The following is a 21,916-nucleotide window of genomic DNA, read 5'->3' on the forward strand; positions in this document are numbered from 1 at the left end:
CTGACTCTTTTGATTTCTGCTCAGGTCATGATCTCACAGTTTGTGAGATCGGGCCCCATGTTGGCCTCTGCATTGACAGCATTAAGCCTGCTTGGGATTCTCTCTCTACCCCTCCCCTGTTTACGTGCTCACTCTCTTTCTCAAAATAAATAAATAAACTTAAAAAAAAAAACACCAAAAACAAAACAAGAGCTATCTATGTGTTGCTTACAGGAGACTCATTTTAGACCAAAAGACACCTGCAGATTGAAAGTGAGGGGATGGAGAAACATTTATCATGCAAATGGACATCAAAAGAAAGCTGGACTAGCAATACTTCTATTGGAAAAACTAGACTTTAAACAAAGACTGTAACAAGAGATAAAGAAGGATACTATATAATAATAAAGGGGACAATACAAGATGATACAACAATTGTAAATATTTATGCACCAAACATCAAAGCACCCAAATGGATAAAAAAGTTAACAAACATAAAGGAACTAATTGATAATAATACAATAATAGTAGGGGACTTTAACAACCCACTTACATCCATGGACAGATCATCTATATAGGACATCAACAAGGAAACAATGGCTCTGAATGACACACTGGACCACATGGATTTAACAGATATATTCAGGACCTTCCATCCTAAAACAGCAGAATACACATTCAAGTGCACTCAGAACATTCTGCAGAATAGATCACATATTAAGCCATAAAACAAATCTTAACAAATTCAAGAAATTGAAGTCATACATGCATCTTTTCTCACCACAATGGAGTCAACCACAAGAAAAAATCTGGAAAGAGCACAATATATGGAGGTTAAAGAACACGCTACTAAACAATGAGTGGGTCAACAAGAAATCAAAGAAAAAATAAAAAAGTACATGGAAACATATGACAATGAAAACACAATGGCTCAAAACCTCTGGGATGCAGCAAAAGTGGTCCTAAGAGGGAAGTATATACCAATATAGGCCTACTTCAAGAAGCAAGAAAAATCTCAAATAAACAACCTAACCTTGCACCTAAATAAGCTAGAATAAGACAACAAAACCTCAAACCAGCAGAAGAAAGGAAATAATAAAGGTTAGAGCATAAATAAGTGTTATAGAGACTGAAAAACCAATAGAACAGTTCAATGAAACCAAAAGCTGGTTCTTTGAAAAAATCAATAAAATTGGAAAACCTGTGGCCAGACTTCTCAAAGAAAGAGAGAGAGAGATAGAGAGAGAGAGAGAAAGTGAGCAGGAAAGGACCCAAATAAATAAAATCATAAACAAGAGAGGAGAAATAACAACCAACACCACAGAAATACAAATTATAAGAGAATATTATGAAAAAACCATAACGGTAAAAAATTGGACAACCTAGAAGAAATGAACAAATGCCTGGAAATGTACAAACTACCAAAACTGAAACAGGAGGAAATAGAAAATTTGAGCAGATGAATAATCAGCAAAGAAATTGAGTCAGTAATCAAAATATTCCCCCCAAAACAGAAGTCCAGGACCAGATGGCTACACAGGTGAATTCTACCAAGCATTATTTCTTCATTTAAAAAAATTTTAGTTAGTTAATATACCGTGCAATATTGGTTTCAGAAGTAGAATTTAGTGATTCTTCACTTACATACAACACCCAGTGCTCATCACAACAAGTGCCCTCCTTAGTACCTATCACTCGTCTAGTCCATCTCGCACTATCCTCCCTCCATCAACCCTCAGTTTGTTCCCTATCATTAAGTCTCTTATGGTTTGTTTCCATTTCTTATCTCCCCACCTTCCCATATGTTCATTTGTTTTGCTTCTTAAACTCCACATATGAGTGAAATCATATATTTGTCTTTCTCTGATTGACTTATTTTGCTTAGGATAATACATTCTAGCTCCATCCATGTTGTTGAAAATGGCAAGATTTCATTCTTTTAGATGGCTGAGTAATATTCCATTGTGCGTGTGTGTGTGTGTGTGTGTGTATAAAATGGAGTATTATTCAGCCATGAAAAAGAATGAAATCTTGCCATTTGCAATGACATGGATGGAACTAGAGAGTATAATGCTAACTGAAATAAGTCAGAGAAAGACAGATACCATATAATTTCACTGATATGTAGAGTTTAAAAACCAAAACAAATGAGAAAGGGAAAAAAAGAGAGAGAGACAAATCAACAAACAGACTCCTAATTATAGAGTACAATCTGATGGCTACCAGAGGGTATGGGGGTGGAGGGAATGGGTGATATAGGTGATGGGGATTAAGGAGTGCAATTGTCATAATGAGCACAGGGTGATGTATGGAACTATTGACTTACTATATTGTACACCTGAAACTAATGTAACAGTATGTTAACTAACTGGAATTAAAATAAAAATTTAAAAAACAAAGCAAAACAAACAAAGAGAAAAATGAGGCCTCAGTGGTGGAAGGGGTTTCAAGGGTTCTCAAGAAAAGCAGTGGCATCACTAGATGTGTAGAAGAACAAAACTTAAGAAGATAGCAGAATGGCCTGATAGCTCAGAGGGCCCAGGACAGAGGGACTGTAGGACAATGATGTAGAGGGCACAGCACAGAATCTTAGAACTGCCATGGGTGAGGAGTGGTGGGCAGGACATGATGGCAGAGGACTTCTGGGTCCCAATAAGGACAGCTCCCATAGCAAAATTAAATTAGAGCATCTGATTCACTATGTCCTACCTACCACCTGAGAGATCTCAGAAATTTTCTCTAGCCTGACAGGTCCCGCAAACTCTAAAGCTGGAAACCTTGACTAAAATTTTGATATTTTACACATAAGAATTTCATTTCCAGTAATTTTTCCTAATGGCATATCTGGACTGGTGTCCAAACATGTAGGTAAGTGGATATTCACTACCATTTTGTTTATAATAGCAAAAAAAAAAAAAAATTAGGAAATGGGTCATTTAGCTCTTATATTTTTCTATTTTAAGTTTTGCAACAAGCTGTGTAACTGCTATAATCATGGGGTCCCTGGGTGACTCAGTTGGTTAAGAGTCAGACTCTTGATATCAGCTCAGGTCTTGATCTCAGGGTCATGATTTTGAGCTCCATGTTGTGTGTGGAGCCTACTTAAAATCATCAATCAAGAATAAAATCAAAGATACAAGCAAAGTAATATAAAACTACATGCAAAAGCCTTCCTAATAGCATTTTATTCTCATTATAAAATATTATTTTTAAGAATTAAGTTAGAGATAATATTTTTGAAATCTCCCCAATGTACCAGCCATTATCAGCAATCTAGTTTCTTTCCTTGCAACCTTTCAGTTATTGTTGGCCCATGGACAGAACAGTCATATGTCACCTGGGGAAGATAATTCCTATCAAACAGGCAGGGGTGCTGGTAAGAGCTTGGGGACAGATATAGAGAGAATAAAGCAAGGGTGAAGAGATCACCTGCATGCCTGAGAAGAGCCTCAGTTATCTTATCCACTATGTCTCAGTGGTGAAATTACAAGCTCTCTCAACAGGCAAGCACCATGGGTAGTCCAACTTTGTATAACTAGTATTGAAAACCTAGAGTTGCATATATTGGGTGCTCAAAAATATTTATTATTAAGTGCATAATTAATTAGCTTTGTTTTCATACTTTAATTTTGAAACTTTCAAAGTAAGTAAAAATTTTAGTAAGAATATACTTACAATTGAACCAAAGGGCGAAACTTTTCTCGAAAATCAAGTCTCAATGGGCAGCCATATTCTTTCCAATTATATTTTACTCGCTAGAAAAGGAAAAATGATTTAGTTATTTTCTATATATGTCTGATTGATAAAATTATAGTTTTCTTACCAAGTTTTTAGATGGTTTATTCCTCAAATATGACCTGTAAAAAAAAGAATCATTTTTCATTACTTATTTTTCTTTCTTCTTTTCAAACTTAAAAATCAAAACCATTACTTTGTTCAGGTAAGGAGGTATTATAAAAGTTAAATAAATAAACATAATTACAAAATACTCCCCAAATGTGTGGAGATTAAATAACACACTTCTAAATAACTCATGGGTCAAAGAAGAAATCTTAAGAGAAATTTTAAAACATTTTGAACTAGATGAAAATGAAAACACAACTTATCAAAATTTGAGTTGCAGCAAAAGCAGTGCCGAGAGGTAAATTCGTAGCAATGAATGCATATTTTAGAAAAGATTGATGTTAATAGGAATTAATACTACTTGATTCTAAATTATTGGTGTTATATTAATATAAGACTCAGTGCTTATGTTAAAACTATTCCTTACTTTTCAATATGGTAAAAGAAATCATGCTGAAGACATTCTTTTTTATTAAATCTACAAAAAATAAAACATAATGAAGTTGTAATATTATCATCCCTTATATACTTAACAGACATTTAATCATTTAACTCAGTGATTCTCAGACTTGATAGTATCACAGAATTGTCACTTACTGAATTAGAACCCTGGGGTTGGTGTGTGGCCCTTGCATTTCTATTTAAAAAAATCAGCTTCATAAATGTTTCTGAGGACATCAGAATTTGAAATATATTGATTTATATATATTTGATACATGTGAAGAATTCACTGAAAATCTATCAAAATAAGATAAATTTCTTTGGACTATTTTCTTCCATATATATATATATATATATATATATATATATATATATTAAACACAGACTCCTAATTGTTACTGGAGACTCAGTTGTACAGGTAAGGAGCTACTTTAAGCATTCACATAATTTCCAGTTAGGATTCATGCAGACATAAGGCTATCATGGTCTAGAAGGTGATAAAATTTTCAGTAAGTTAAATTATTCATTTGACCATTTTTGCTGGCTACTTCCAGCAAGGGAGTGACTGAAATCACCACTGCGTTTAGAGAGATATTGGAAGTCTACACCATCTCCCACCCTGAAACTCAAAACAGACCCCATGAGACCCCATCATGGACATTTCTCCTGTCATGGGCACCTTGAACTCCATAGGTCTCCTTTCATGACTGTGAAAACCTTGGGCCTATCACATCCTGAATTTAAGATCAGAGGGTCATTTTTCGGGTTGCAGTCATTTTTAGTCATTGACTAAGAGGCCTAGAATAAGGTACTGAAATCTATGTTTTTCAAACATGCTTTCCAGATAGCTCTCGTGAACAACCAGCTATCTGACAATCGCCATGTATACCCTCCCAGAACAGACTGATTCAAGCTGCATTTCACTGAAGAAAGAAATCTGCAGGCACGGCTACTGTGCGCAGTAGTCCTGGGAAACAGGACAGCAGTTATTCTCAAATTTTAATGCTCTTGCTAATCTCCCGGAAATGTAGTTAAAATAGAGGTTCTGTCTCAGCAGGAGTGGGAGAAGGTCACAGATTCTGCATTTCTAATAATTCCCCAAGATGCCAGTGCTGGTCTACTGACCATTCTCTAAGAAGCAAGGACGTGGACCATCCCAGAAGCAGGATGCTCTATGCTATATAAATTAGTTAGCCTTCATGTTTCCTGGAACAGGAGTTATGGAAAATGCAAATTCCTTGCTGAATTAAATAAGAATACTTAATCACCAAGCCAGCAACCGATCATCACAATTCCACACTCCAAAGGTTATTGGAATGGCAGGTGAATAGACAATTGTTTGCATGAGAGCAAGTCGTTTCACAAATAGACTTGCATAAGAGCCCCTGGTCCCCCGCTCTCCCCCACTCCTAACCACAGGAGACCTTCTCGTCTCAAGTGCACCTTTATCTCAGCTGAACGTACTGTGCTTGCTGACCTCGAGTCTCGCCCACACAGAAGAGAGCTTTGGCAAGTGGATGACAAAATCCAGCGTGCTTCATCATGAACCACAGTAAGATCAAATAAAGAGAACCCTGGGGTTCTCTGGAGGAAGCACTGATGGTTCTGTGAGGTTTGCTCTAAAAAAATGTCCCATGGGAAATGGTGCAGGAAACGGAGGCTTCTCTGATGTGGATGTAAGCGATCCTCTGACAGAGATGAGATCATGACTGATTTGAGTAGGACAGAAAGTAGACCTAAGTGTTTCTGCCTCTCCCTTCCCTGGGAAGTGAGCCTGAAGAGCTGAGAAGAGGTGATGGTGAAAGCTGGGAACTGGATTATTAAAAGGGAAGGCGGAGAAAAATGCTGGTAATAGGGAAAGAGGTTAATTCTTTTTATCTGTTTGTGCGATTCAGATGTAAGATTTGGCTTGGCAAAAAGTTCACATAAATTTAGTTTGGACAAACTGTCAATTCAAGTTTTGGACACCAATGCCAATTCAACTTTGGATTTCATAAAGAACATGTCAGTCATCAGGCTAATAGCACCACCAGTAATTACCGTGTAGTTCACCATTTGTTTTAAAATGCAAAGAGTAAGACAGGTCAAATGCAAATATACTTGCCCTTTAACAGCAATGTATTTATGAGGATTACAGCCAACAGCTATTTGGAACACCTAAAACGAAGCAATTTAAGTGGTGAGATCAGCGGTTCTGGTTCTCATGAGCTAAAAGCAATTACATTTTCGATTTGAAATAATAACCTTTTATTTATTTTTTTTTTCAACGTTTATTTCTTTTTGGGACAGAGAGAGACAGAGCATGAACGGGGGAGGGGCAGAGTGAGAGGGAGACACAGAATCGGAAACAGGCTCCAGGCTCTGAGCCATCAGCCCAGAGCCCGACGCGGGGCTCGAACTCACGGACCGCGAGATCGTGACCTGGCTGAAGTCGGACACTTAACCGACTGCGCCACCCAGGCGCCCCAATAACCTTTTAAATGTACGGTTTATCATACTGTTCTGTGCTGTTTTACTCCTTCTTTCTGATCACATTTTTTTTTTCTCTCTCTTTGCTTCCGGTTGCCCAGACCATTGCCCAAAGGTTAGTACTCTGCTTTTTTGACATCAGTATCTCAACAGAACTGACCCAATCTCATCTTTTACGAGCACCTCCGCAAACATGATCATCAACTCCACTTCCAGCTTGCACCTGGCTCAGCTGGTAGGTTTCTATAATATGTATAGCTATTAATTTGACCTCTTTTTAACCAGAGACCTGGTTCTTCCCTGACCAGGATGCCTATTTCAATTTCAACCTGGCTCCCGGATGCCTTACTCGTTGCTGTCTACCCTGCCACCCCATCCTAGGCTTCCTAGGGGCGATCTAGATGCTTGCTTTCTGTCTTAAACATGTCCTGTATGTTGCATATTTCCATAAGACAAATCTGAAAAAACCTCTAATACTCCTTACCCCAAAGTAGGACTTGGGGATCAGAGGATGAGGTTATAGAATAATGTCCAGATAAACTTGAGGGATTTAAAGAGTTGTGCATGTGAAACCAAGGCCCTTCAGCCTTCATTTGAAAGGCATGCTCTACAGCAGGAGTTCATGGATTTTATTGCCTGAACCACCTGATCTCGGTCACAGGACCTGATTTGTTCTCTCAGCAACTCTACCTACAGTCCTTGCTGTCCTTCATCATCAAAGCTTTGTTTTCCAGTCAAATGTGTTCAGAAGCATGGGCCTGCCCTTTATCTTTACTAACCTATCCATTTGTCACACGTGGTTGACTACCCTGCCGCCCCATCCTAGGCTTCCTAGGGGTGAGTCTTTCAGTCAGGACCCACCATCACTCAGTGTCTTAGTCATAGCATCCCTTCTCTTCCGGGGCCCATTTGACAAAAATCAACAACCATGCTTGGGGTTAAAAATCTGAGTTGACCCGCATGTGGAACGTGAACAGGAACGTTGGTACAGAGTATGGGATGCACGAGAAAGGCTGTTTTCTAGGGCACCCGTGCACCCACTGCTGTGGGGCTGACAGTGTTCTCAGGACTGGATACCTAATTAGAGGTATTCTGACATGTAACCCAAATGAAAACAATGAGCGCACTGGTTTTCTTTATTTAATATTATTTTCCAATTTTAGTATATGTGCTGCCAAAGCAAACACTTCACATTATTCTCTCAGGTGCAGAGACAGGGTAGGACTACTCTCAACTTAGCTCAGAAGCAGACACAGCACATTCCTTCTAACCGGGCAGAACAACTGAACTGAGACAGGAATTCTGAAGGCCGTCAACACAGAAACGTTGGTAGATAATGCATTACATAGAGTGTAGTCATCTCTCCCTGGGGAAATTGATCCTGGGAGGAATCACTAAAGCTTTCTGGGGAATGGCTCACTAGGGTGGCTTCATTGCAGCCAATACAAGCTACCTACAGTGGGGCACAGAGGGTGGCTAGATTTGAACTGTCCGTGTCTTGGGGCATGCCGAGGAGGAAAGAGAAGAAACAAACTGGTAATATTAGATGGCTACTCTGCGACAGACACCGTTCTGGACACTTTACACAAATGGATCACATTTAATACTCTCAACAGAGTGGATAAATACTGTAAGACCAATTTCCTTTTGGCAAATGAGGCGGCGGCAAATCACTGGTTAGTAGCTTGCCCCAGCCAGCAGGTGGCAAGGCTTGGATCTGAACTCAGGTGAGATTAACCTGCTTTTGTAATGCCTGGGCTGGGCAGCACCCAGTGGTTGGGATCCCTAACAAACCTAGTGAGTAGATAGGAAAAAGGGGTAGAGGAAAGCAGGGTGCTTCTGGAAGGCATCTTGTATGGGACAAGCAGCTGGAGGTGCAGAACAGACCTAGGCTGGGGAAGAAAGAGCTGGCTAGGTTGCGGTTTCTTGCTTCCTGCGAAGATGAAGCTGGGAAGGTGGTGGGGTAGGCCGGCCGGGGAGTGGTTGGTGTGCACCTGCAGGAAGTTACCCCGGGGAAGCCGTGTGTCTGTCAGCCACACTCAAGCTTGGATCACATCTGCCTCTGTTCAGGGCTCCTTCCAAATTCATGCAAGCTCACTTTGCTGGGAACAGGCTCCTTGTGCTGGGGTCCTGATGGACGGGGGCTGTTATTTCATGTACCTTTGAATTCTTCTTGTAGGGATTCCTCACTGTGTTATGCCTGGTATACAGTAGGTACTCAATATATGTTTCTCTTTTTTTTTAATTTAATTTTTTAAAAATTTACATCCAAGTTAGTTAGCATATAGTGCAACAATGATTTCAGGAGTAGATTCCTTAGTGCCCCTTACCCATTTAGCCCATCCCCCCTCCCACAACCCCTCCAGCAACCCTCAGTTTGTTCTCCATATTTATAAGTCTCTTCTGTTTTGTCCGCCTCCCTGTTTTTATATTATTTTTGTTTCCCTTCCCTTACGTTCATCTGTTTCGTCTCTTAAAGTCCTCATATGAATGAAGTCATAGGATTTTTGTCTTTCTCTGACTGACTAATTTCACTTAGCATAATACCCTCCAGTTCCAGCCACGTAGTTGCAAATGGCAAGATTTCATTCTTTTTGATTGCCGAGTAATACTCCATTGTATATATATATACCACATCTTCTTTATCCATTCATGTATCAATGGACATTTTAGCTCTTTCCATACTTCGGCTATTGTTGATAGTGCTGCTATAAACATGGGGGTGCATGTGTCCCTTCGAAGCAGCACACCTGTATCCCTTGGATAAATGCCTAGTAGTGCAATTACTGGGTCGTAGCATAGTTCTATTTTTAGTCTTTTGAGGAACCTCCATACTGTTTTCCAGAGTGGCTGCACCAGCTTGCGTTCCCATCAATATATGTTTCTTGATTGTTAATTAGGCTGGAAGGGAATAAAGAGAGGAGGCATCCCTTGGAGGAGAACTGACTCAGAAGAGGTGGGGTGATGTTGAAGAATTGGTGTTCAGTTTCTTAGTGCTTCTGTTGCTATTTCACGGTGCTGTGCTTTGGTATATGCGTCTTCCTGGGGTTCCCTTTGCATCCAGCCTGCTCAACTTCTACTGATTCTTCAAAGTCCTTTTGGGACACTCAGAATGGCCCACTCTTCTGGGCTATTTGATGACCATGTATCTCACATTCCCTCATGCTGGCTTTTGTTTACGCCTGGGGAAGAGTCTGTCTTTTGGTCTTTGTGACAGCGGTGGTGGTTACGTGGTTACACACACATACTGAGACAGAGAAACACAGTTGGTATCCGATACCTTTTTTCGAATGAAACAATGGTTCACTTTTTTTGAATAAAGAAATAAATGCAGGGTCAATGTGGACATGACTGGCAGTTTCCTCTGACAAACACACCCAGCTTCTGTTGTTCTCATTAATTTCACTTTTTCCTTTATACAGTTTTATTTGTCTCCATAAACTAATAATTTTACACTTTTATAGGTATCTATATGTCTCACTTTCGACGGCAAACCCACGGAAGGCAGAACTGTGATCCATTCCCAGAGTTTTGTTCCCTGATCTCTTCCCGATGGAGAAACGTTACAAATGTAGGAGGGGAGTGGAGTTGCATAGAGGTACTGTATGGATTATACAGCTCACCACCATCATTACCATTATTGAGGTAAAGCTTTTGATCTGCCCATGTCACTTACCTTCTGGGATATCGGACATGGTCTTGCTGAGTCACTAGGCCTCATGTGGAGAAGCAGAAGACCCGTGTTCTGGTGTCTAGGAGAAACAGCACGTGCAGGTGATTATAGAATCACAGGGGAGGCGGGCACAATCCCACCTTTCTGGAGAGCCTATGAAAAATCCCATGTACACAATGTGACTGAGCCCTGTGAGGAATTCTAGAGGCCTAGAAGGGGGTGGTGATAGCAACTGCTCTCTGCTTCTGCTAAGGCAGCTGTGCACCGTGGTCACTCTGGAAAGCCCCTTGCACCTCATGGTGGGCTGGCATAGGGTTGGCCCAATGGGAAAGAGAAATGAGAGCTATCAACATTTCAACTCCCTGTTTTATTAACACCCCCAGTCCCTAGAGGAGAGGCTGTGCTGCTGACATCTTGCCCTGCTTCTGATGGTATCAGAAGGCTACAGCTGCTCCATTTGTTCTTCCTCTACCCTCTACAGATCTTTTCCTCCTATTGATAACACTTTGGGAACAATAAAGAGTAAGGTATGAAATCAGTTTCCTGAACCACATTATGCCACATAGTATGATCCGACTGGAAGCAAAAATGAGATCAAATTTCTAGGTGATGAAGTGCACAAGAGTTATTTTGTGTTCAGAGAAACTGGGGAGGGCCAAAAATCACAGAGTTTTTTGGAAGTTTTATTAATATTCTATCCCGTTGGTGCTCAGGTGTTTCCTTTTTGAAACAGCTGGGGAAAAACAAACTAACCACATGCAAAGGTTCTTTTTCTTCCAATATTCATCACACTTTCATATTTATTTATTTATCAAATATTGGGTATAAAATGTAAATAAATAAGTTAGGATACAAATAGTGCATTTTTATATTTTTTAAATCACTGTGCCATATTTCATCAATTCTAAGATATATGTTTTTTTCTCATTTAATACCTCTGAAATCAGGAAGCATCTTATAATTTTAACTATGTCACTTATGGTTTGTTTTCCAATGTGATGGAAACGTTGATTTGATAAATACAGTAATATACCGTAGATCTGTGAAGAACACTATAACAAATACTGCATCTATAAATTTCTAAGTTTTTTTTTTTTGAGAGAGAGAAAGAATGTGTGGTGGGGAGGGGCAGAGAGAATCCCAAGCAGGTTCTATGCTGTCAGTGCAGAGCCTGACAAAGGGGCTCGATCTCATGAACCATGACATCATGACCTGAGCCAGAATCAAGAGTTGGATGCTTAATCAATTGAGTCACACAGGCACCGCTGCATTTATAATTTTCCATATAATTTTTCTTATAGGTAGATTTTTTTTTTTCCTGCCATGGCTGATTTCAAAGCATTAGGTATTTTTTCTCGAGTCTTTGACTGACCTCAAGTATCCTGGACAGTTTGATTTGTATTCTACAGCAACAGAGTTCTGAGTAAATATCCAGAAAATCAAAAATACCCCAAGAAACACACAACATTAGAAGAATCGAGAGAAAAGTTGGTAGGTGAGGGGGCGAGGGATGAACTGAGCCTCCCTGAGTACTGTCTTTAAAGTAGACTTTTCTCCCTCCCCTTCCTGGTCTCTCTCTACCACTTCATGCTGTTTTCTTTTCTTAATAGCATTTAAAACTATTTGAAATAATCTTGTTCATTTATTTGATGGTTTGTTCTTTGTCTTTTCCCACAAGAGATATGTCCCACGACACCAGTACCTGCTTTCTTGTTCACCATGTATTTTGAACACCTAGAAAGTGCTTGGCATAGAGTAGGTACTCATACTCACTTGGAGTAGCAGTGCTATTTTTCCAGAGAATATATTGAGTCAGGAATTAATGATGACCATAGAAATGCCTTAAGACTCAATTCCGGAGTAGTTGCTTCCTCCGGGAATTATCGTGCTCAGGTCCTACCTATTCCAAGAAGAGTCAACGATGGTGTTTTCTCTGATTCTACTCAGAGAATAGAGTAGAGTTCTAGTCATTAGAGTTCTAGTCTGCCCAAGGATAGTATGTAAAGACTTTGGGATGGGAATGAATGATAAAACACACTTGAAAATTATTGAATAAAGAAATAGCTTGTTTTTTGCATCTTCAATTGGATGAATGAAAACCTTGATAGGTTTCATTTCGTTACATTTTTATACAGAATAGTAATTTCAAATCTCTCCAAACATTTAAAGGAATTTGAAATTCTGGATATTTAAAGTGATATGAGGCCATTTAAGTAAAAGAACACCTGGAAATCAATACCCTTGATAGCACATTTCATACCGAGTAGGTTCTTTTAAAAGTCATACTTACTGCAATTTGAAGTAATCATCTACTGCCTCATAATTTACATTTTGAAAAAATGTTACTGTCTGGAAAAGAAAATGAGAGTTTATTTAAAACAGGAAAACTGGGAATGGGGGGGGGGGACAATGAATACTTTCAAGACAGATTTGAAACTTTCTTTAGGTAAGAAAAAATATAATTAGTATTTTTCCAATTTATTTTCTTTTCTAACTCAGAAACTCCAATTATGTACATATTAGACTTCCTTTGTTACCTTTTTCTTATTTTCTCTTTGAATTGCATTTTACCATAGTCCCTTTATTTCGATTGCTTCTCTCTCCCTCTTCATTTACTTTTGTCATTGCAATATTCCTATTTTCATTTTTAATTTTTCATTTCATTCCTGATGTGTGACCAGCCTTCTCCTGTTCCTAATAACCTCATCTCTGGACCTTTTTATTTCTTCTTTGAGGTTTTTAGAATAATTACAGACATAATGTTGTCTGTAATTTTTGAGACTCTGAGGAGTCATTTGCCTGAAACTTCTTTTCTTGCTTTTGAGTAATTAAAAAAAAAATCTATTTGCCTTGTGTATATGTCCTTGCTATTTTCTTCTACCTGGGGCACGTTTCATCTCAATGTTCAGCATTCCAGAAGGTTTCTATCTTTTCAGGATAAATCCAGTTACGGAACATGTCTGATATTAGAGGAAAAAAATTATAGGTTGTATTTTTTTATTTAATTAAAAAAATTTTTTTTAACATTTATTTTTGAGAGAGAGGGAGAAAGAGAGAGAGCATGTGAACAGGGAAGGGGCAGAGAGAGGGGAGACAAAGAATCCAAAGCAGGCTCTCGGCTCTGAGCCGTCAGCACAGAGCCCAATGTGGGTCTCAAACTCACAAACCGTGAGATGACAACCTGAGCTGAAGTCAGACACGCAACCGACTGAGCCTCCCAGGCGCCCCATAAGCTGCATATTTTTAAAGCATGGTAACTATAATCACCATATCCCAAAATCACTTTTTTGGTGGTACTTCTTTGTTTTGTATATATTTATACTATCTTCAGAGATACCAATTTGACTCTGGCTAATCTGGTATGATTAGAACAGAGATGTTGTACCTCTAATACAACCTTTGCAAAAAATCTTAACTTCGGAGACCAAGTTTATTTATCCACATCTTGGATGGTAAGTGGTATTAAACAAAATATGCAATCTCTCGTGATAAAGTTGAAGGCTGTGGAGGTCATCACACTAAAAATAAATCTAGTTCAGGTTCGAGGAAAGGAGCTAGTTGTCAAATTTACACTTGTATTCTATTGTACACCATACTCTTCTTCATATGTAATGATAAAAATAGCATAATTAGGCTTGAAAATTTTAATATTATCTTTTGTGAAATGTAAGCAGATTCTCCAAGGGTTGCTTATCAATTGTCACTTAAGTGGTGCTTAAACTTGGGTCTGTAACTCAACCAGCATATATGTATATTATTTTGGATCATAATCACTGAAAATATTTACCCAGTGGAACTATTTTAAAAATATATATTTCGTGAATGTGATCATCTGTTTAAAAACCATTTCATTATAAATAATTAGGAAATGATTTGGAGACTTTCATTTCTGCTAGTGGTAGATAGGTTATATGGACAAATTTTTGCTCTTTAAAAAAATTTTTTTTAACATTTATTTCTTATTGAGAGACAGAGATACACAGAGTGTGAGCAGGGGAGGGGCAGAGAGAGGGGGAGACCCAGACTCTGAAGCAGGCTCCAGGCTCTGAGCTGTCAGTACAGAGCCCATCGCGGAGCTTGAACTCACAAATCGCAAGATCATGACCTGAGCCGAAGTCAGACACTTAACTGACTGAGCCACCCAGGCACCCTGACAAATTTTTGCTCTTAAAAACACAGATATCACAAAACCTACAAACATCAGCCTTTTGTGAAGTCACCTTTAAAAGTATCCAATAACTGACAAGAGAGTAGAGAACTATTAGCCCAAAGACTGAGGGAAATTAGGAATCTAGAGAATAAAGCAGAACACCAGAGGCCATAATCTATTTCTCCCCTAAAGGCATTTGTCAACATAGTCAGGAGACAGAGAATTCAAGATAGAGAATCAAATTGGATATCCTCTCTACATTAACCTGTGTTATCAGAAGATTGTATTCTCAGAGTTAGAGTAAGTCAAGATTAAATTTGGGCCCTCCTTAACCTTCTAGTGACTTCAGTTACTATGTGATCAGAAAAAGCAAGAAAAGGAAAAAATTTGTCCCAACAATTGGTAGCCTACCTATGGGTAGGTTCTTGTATGGGTGGAATTGTTTGTCCAGAAGACTCAGGATTTAAAGAAGTTTCAAGGGAGTGGTACCCCTAGATAGCAGCAAACACAGATCATCTTAAGATCAAGGCATATTCTTACTCGACCTCAGGGAATTCTTACAGATAGTTTTACAAGTGTAACAGCACATAGTCAAGAATAACCAAGTGCACAAGGAAATAAGGTGTGCATGAGAATAAACAAACCAGAATAAACAATGATGAGGGAGAAGAAATAGATGAAATAACACATGCTCAGACTGCAGATATGGAAGTAATAGGTGCAGATTATAAAACAGATGTGTTTACTAGTCGTGTGGGAATAAATGACAAGTTGAAAATATCTGTTGTGTAAAAGAAACCATAAATGTGTCAGTGTTTTTTTAAAAGAACAAATAGAACTTCTAGAGATGGAAAATACAAGAGTCAAAATAAACACACAGTGTATAATTTTGGCATCAGATCAGGCATGACAAGAAGAAGGAGTGAAGTGGAAGACAGATCAGAAGAAATTATGACGATGTATCGCAGAGAGATAAAAAGATGGACAATAAAGAAGAAAGACTCATGGGGAATAGATGGAGGGTTAGCTTTTGTTTCATCAGTGTTTCAGGAGAAAAGATAGGGACAGAGGCAAAGATGACATTTGACAAGATACCTGATGAAGGCAGTGATCCACAGATTCAAGAGGCCCAAGAAGTCCCAAGCAGGATAAACGTAAACATCTACACACGTCAGAGTGAAAGTATAGAATGCAAAGAATAAAACCATAATTCATCAAATCTAGGATGCCACAGGGTGTAAGACTCATCCTGATGTCATAGATGGTAAAAAAATGTGCCTTAGGCATAAAGAAACTCATTGATAGTAATAACATAATATTAGGAGACTTCAACACCCCACTCACAGCAATGGACAGATCATCTAATCAAAAAATCAACAAGGAAACAATGGCTTTGAATGACACACTGGACCAGATGGACTTAGATATATTCAGAACATTTCATCCTAAAGCAGCAGAATATACATTCTTCTCCAGTGCACATGGAATGTTCTCCAGAATAGACCACATACTGGGACAGCCCTCAGCAAGTACAAAAAGATCAAGATCATACTGTGCATATTTCAAACCACAATGCTATGAAACTTGAAATCAACCACAAGAAAAAATTTGGAAAGGTAACAAGTACTTGGAGACTGAAGAACATCCTACTAAAGAATGAATGGGTTAACCAACCAGTCAAAGAGGAAAATAAAAAGTATATGGAAGCCAATTAAAATGATAACACCACAACCTAAAACCTCTGGGACACAGCAAAGGCGGTCACAAGAGGAAAGCATATAGCAATCCAAGCCTTCCTAAAGAAGGAAGAAAGATCTCCGATACATAACCTAACCTTATGCCTAAGGAGCTGGAAAAAGAACAGCAAATAAAACCCAAAACCAGCAGAAGACAGGAAATAATAAAGATTAGAGCAGAAATTAATGCTATCGAAACCAAAAAAACAGTAGAACAGATCAATGAAACTAGAAGCTGGTTCTTTGAAAGAATTAAAAAAATTGATAAACTACTAGCCAGTTTGATCAAAAAGAAAAAGTAAAGTACCCAAATAAATAAAATCAAGAATGAAAGAAGAGAGATCACAACCAACACAGCAGAAATACAAACAATAATAAGAGAATATTATGAGCAATTATATGCCAATAAAATGGACACTCTGGAAGAAATGGAAAACTTCCTAGAAACATACACACTACCAAAACTGAAACAGGAAGAAATAGAAAATTAGAACAGACCCATAACCAGTAAGGAAATCAAATTAGTAATCAAAAATCTCCCAAAAAACAAGAGTGCAGGGCCAGATGGCTTTCCAGGGGAATTCTACCAAACATTTAAGGAAGAGCTAACACCTATTCTCTTGAAGCTGTTCCAAAAAATTGAAATGGAAGGAAAACTTCCAAACTCATTCTATGAAGCCAGAATTACCTTGATTCCAAAACCAGACAGAGACCCCACTGAAAAAGAGAACTATGGACCAATTTCCCTGATGAACATGTATGCAAAAATCCTCAACAAGATATTAGCCAACCGACTCCAACAATACACTTAAAAAATTATTCACCACGACTAAGTAGGATTTATACCTGGGATGCAGAGCTGGTTCAATATCTGCAAAACAATGAACATGATTCATCACATCAATAAAAAAAGCACAAGAACCATATGATCCTCTCAATAGATGCAGAGAAAGCATTTGACAAAATACAGCATCCTTTCTTGATAAAAACCCTCAAGAAGGTAGGGATAGAAGGATCATACCTCGAGATCATAAAACCCATATATGAATGACCCAACGCTAATATCATCCTCAATGGGGAAAAACTGAGAGCTTTCCCCCTAAGGTCAGGAATAAGACAGGAATGTCCACTCTTGCCACTGTTATTCAACAAAATATTGGAAGTCTTAGCCTTTGCAATCAGACAACATAAAGAAATAAAAGGCATCAAAATTGGCCAGGATGAGTTCAAACTTTCACTCTTTGGAGATGACATGATACTCTATATGGAAATCTTTAGGGTTTCCTAAGATTCCACCAAGAAACTGCTAGAACTGATTCATGAATTCAGCAAAGTTGTAGGATATAGCATCAACGCACAGAAATCAGTTGCATTCCTATACACCAACAATGATGCAATAGAAAGAGAAATCAAAGAATTGATCCCATTTATGGTTGCACCAAAACCCATAAAATACCTAGGAATAAGTCTAACCAAAGAGGTGAAAAATCCATACATTGAAAACTATAGAAAGCTTATGAAAGAAATTGAAGAAGACACACACAAAAATGGAAAAAGATTCCACGTTCCTGGATAGGAAGAACAAATATTGTTAAAATGTCGATACTACCCAAAGCAATCTACATATTCAATGCAATCCCTATCAAAGTAATACGAGCATTCTTCACAGAGCTAGAACAAATAATCCTACAATTTGTATGGAACCAGAAAAGACCCCGAATAGCCAAAGCAATCTTGAAAAAGAAAACCAAAACAGGAGGCATCACAATCCCGGACTTCAAGCTATACTACAAAGCTGTAATCATCAAGACAGTATGGTACTGGCACAAGAAGAGACACTCAGATCAATGGAACAGAATAGAGAACCCAGAAATGGACCCACAAACATATGGCCAACTAATCTTTGACATAGCAGGAAAGAATATCCAATGGGATAAAGAGTCTCTTCAGCAACTGGTGTTGGGAAAATTGGACAGTGACATGCAGAAGAATGAACCTGGACCACTTTCTTACACCATACACAAAAATAAACTCAAAGTGGATGAAAGACCTCAATGTAAGACAGGAAGCCCTCAAAATCCTCGAGGACAAAGCAGGCAAAAACCTCTTTGATCTTGGCCACAGCAGCTTCTTACTCAACATGTCTCCAGAGACAAGGGAAACAAAAGCAAAAATGAACTACTGGGACCTCATCAAAATAAAAAGCTTCTGCATAGCGAAGGAAACAATCAGCAAAACCAAAAGGCAACCGACAGAATGGGAGAAGATATTTTCAAATGACATATCAGATAAAGGGTTAGTATCCAAAATCTATAAGGAACTTGTCAAACTCAACACCCAAAAAACAAACAATCCAGTGAAGAAATGGGCAATAGACATGAATAGACACTTCTCCAAAGAAGACATCCAGATGACCAACTGACACATGAAAAAATGCTCAATGTCATTCATCATCGGGAAAATACAAATCAAAACCACAATGAGATACCACCTCACACCTGTCAGAATGGCTAACATTAACAACTCAGGCAACAACAGATGTTGGCGAGGCTGCAGAGAAAGAGGATCTCTTTTGCACTGTTGGTGGCAATGTATGCTGGTGCAGCCACTCTGGAAAACAGTATGGAGGTTCCTCAAAAAACTAAAAAGAGAACTACCCTACGACCCAGCAATTGCACTACTAGGCATTTCTCCACGGGATACAGGTGTGCTGTTTCGAAGGGACACATGCACCCCCATGTTTATAGCAGCACTATCCACAATAGCCAAAGTATGGGAAGAGCCCAAATGTCCATCGATGGATGAATGGATAAAGAAGATGTGGTGGTATATGTGTACAATGGAGTATTGCTCAGCAATCAAAAAGAATGAAATGTTGCCATTTGCAATTACGTGGATGGAACTGGAGGGTATTATGCTAAGCGAAATTAGTCAGAGAAAGACAAATATCATATGACTTCACTCTTATGAGGACTTTAAGATCCAAAACAGATGAACATAAGGGAAGGGAAGCAAAAATAATATAAAAACAGGAAGGGGGATGAAACAGAAGAGACTCTTAAATATGGAGAACAAACAGAGGGTTCCTGGAGGGGTTGTGGGAGGGGGGATGGGCTACATGGGTAAGGGGCATTAAGGAATCTACTCCTGAAATCACTGTTGCACTATATGCTAACTAATTTGGGTGTAAATTTTTAAAAAATGTGCCTTAGAATTGGTGAAACGTGGTGGTGGGAGCAGTAGCAACAGCCTTAAGAGCATCACCCACGGTGGTGATTGTGGTGGTAGCAGCAATGCATAAACATAGTGCTTGCCAGGTACCAGACGCAGCTCCAAGGGTTTACATACCTAAACTCATTTTCATCCTAATAACTTATGAAATAAATATTATGATAATGACTATATTATATAATTTCATTGTATTAACATGTTAACAAAATTATATGTTAATATATTTTATTACACATAATATATTATTATTATTATCATCATTACTTACATGAGGGTACGGAGGCATAGAAAGACTAAAAAACTTGCTTCTCTGAGTAAGTATTTTTGTGTTTTTTTTGGGGTAAACACCCAGTACGGCGATTGCTGGATCAAAGAGGACTTCCATTTTCAACTTTTTGAGGAGCCTCCATACTGTTTTCCGGAGTGGCTGCACCAGTGTGCATTCCCACCAACAGCACAAGAAGGTTCCCCTTTCTCCACATCCTCGCCAACACCTTGTGTTTTTGCTTTTAGCCGTTCTGACAGGTGTGATACATGCACCCCTATGTTTATAGCAGCATCATCTACAAGAGCCAATTATGGAAGCAGCCCAAGTATCCACTGATTGATGACTGGATAAAGAAGAGGTGATATATATATATATATATATATATATATATATATATATATACACATATATATATATCAGAGGTGATTATATAATATATAATATATATGTATTATATATATATATATATTATACCCACACATATATACAGTGGCATATTATTCCACCACACAAAAAAGAATGAAACCTTGCCATTTGCAATGGCATTTTTTGGAACTAGAGAGCGTAATGCTAAGTGAAATAAGTCAGAGACAGACAAATAGCATATGATTTCACGCAGATGTGGAATTTAAGAAAGCAAACAAATGAGCAAAGAGGAAAAAAAAGAGAGAGAGAGACAAACCAAGAAACAGACTCTTGGTCACCAAAGGGGAGGTGGGTGGGGGGAAAGGGGAAATAGGTGATGGGAATTAAGGAGGGCACTTGTTGTGATGAGCACTGGGTGATGTAGGGAAGTGTTGAAGCACTACATTGTGTACCTAAAACTAATGTAACATTATATGGTAAGTATACTGGAATTAAAATAATTTAATAAAAAAGTTAGATGTAAAAGCAGTCTTAAGATTTTTATGGAATCAAATTTTAAAAAACTTGCTTAATGTCATCAGTTAATGTGCATTGCTAATAAATGACAGAGCTAGTATTTTATCAAAACAGGTAAATTTTTATATCCTTGGTCATTTGTATATTTTGATTGGTAACTTATTTTGAAGTTCTAAACTGCAAATGGGCAAATGCACACGAGAGAGCCCAGTCTTGGAAAGAAAACTTATGAGAGCATCTGCAGATATTGGGGCTAGATAATGAAAGAAAATATTCCTGGGCTAAAGGAAGTGGAACTGTTTTCTGTTTTTGTTCTGGAAGAAGGGGTAACTCAGTTTCAGAAAAGTGAGTTGAAGATACTCCTTATTTCTTGAAACATGATCAATCGAGTCTCATTTTATTCATTATGTTTTACTTTTCTCCTGTACCTTCTTCCCCCATTTCCTGTCTCCACTGTAGGCCCCCATAATATTTATCAAACAAGTATGATGTCATCATACTTGATGATGTCATATTGTCTGATATATGTCCTCGGGTATCTTTGTATCCACGGAAAATGAATAATGCTTTTCTTTTTGTTGCTTGTGATTTGTATGTGGGTGTTTGTAATTTTTGTAAACGTTACCATGTGATCGATCTCAGTTTCTCACTTAACACTGTTTTCTACTCGACACCGTTTTAAGATCTATCCCTATGACTGTACACAAACCTAAATCAGCTTTCTTTGTTTCTAAACCTGTTTCTGCCAGATTGCATTATTATTGTAGTTGTGGAATGAAACATTATGAACTGGCGAAATGTCAGTTACTGCTTCTCTGAGAACTAAACTGATTGCTTTGGAAAGTTTTAATAAACCAAGTTCCTGAAGAAATTGCTGAATTAGGAGCAAGGTAACAATAAAAAGCTGGTTGAAAATTAAAAAAAAAAAAAGAACTTTGGTTCCTTTCCCAGTGTCATTTATTTTGTTTTCCCTCCTCTACTTAATTTATCTTTTTAAGAATTTTTTAAATGTTTGTTTGTTTTTGAGAGAGAGAGAGAGAGAGAGAAAGAGAGAGAGAGAGAGCATGAGAGGCAGAGGGGCAGAGAGAGAAGGAGACACAGAATCCAGAGCAGGCTTCAGGCTCTGAGCTGTCAGCACAGAGCCCGATGTGGGGCTCGAACTCACAGAGTGCAAGCTCATGACCTGAGCTCAAGTCAGAGGCTTAACTGACAGAGCCACCCAGGCGCCCCTTCCCTCCTCTCCT

The 21,916-nt window shown here is 38.4% G+C and overlaps 1 protein-coding gene across 5 annotated transcripts in view; it reads right to left on the reverse strand.

Annotated features, from left to right (window-relative positions):
* The window catches only part of CATSPERE (catsper channel auxiliary subunit epsilon), a 195,511-nt gene that overhangs the window by 31,371 nt on the left and 142,224 nt on the right, over nucleotides 1–21,916 (reverse strand). For all 5 annotated transcript variants that reach the window (XM_045049408.1, XM_045049409.1, XM_045049411.1 and 2 more), the window contains 6 exons: nucleotides 12,696–12,754; nucleotides 10,409–10,484; nucleotides 6,368–6,420; nucleotides 4,250–4,300; nucleotides 3,803–3,836; nucleotides 3,655–3,734 (listed from right to left, as the gene is read on the reverse strand). In XM_045049408.1, coding sequence (XP_044905343.1) covers nucleotides 3,655–3,734; nucleotides 3,803–3,836; nucleotides 4,250–4,300; nucleotides 6,368–6,420; nucleotides 10,409–10,484; nucleotides 12,696–12,754 — 353 coding nt within the window. The remainder of the gene's footprint in view (nucleotides 1–3,654; nucleotides 3,735–3,802; nucleotides 3,837–4,249; nucleotides 4,301–6,367; nucleotides 6,421–10,408; nucleotides 10,485–12,695; nucleotides 12,755–21,916) is intronic.

The sequence above is a fragment of the Felis catus genome, chromosome F1, assembly GCF_018350175.1.
Source record: "Felis catus isolate Fca126 chromosome F1, F.catus_Fca126_mat1.0, whole genome shotgun sequence".
In the NCBI taxonomy this organism is placed as follows: Eukaryota; Metazoa; Chordata; class Mammalia; order Carnivora; family Felidae; genus Felis; species Felis catus.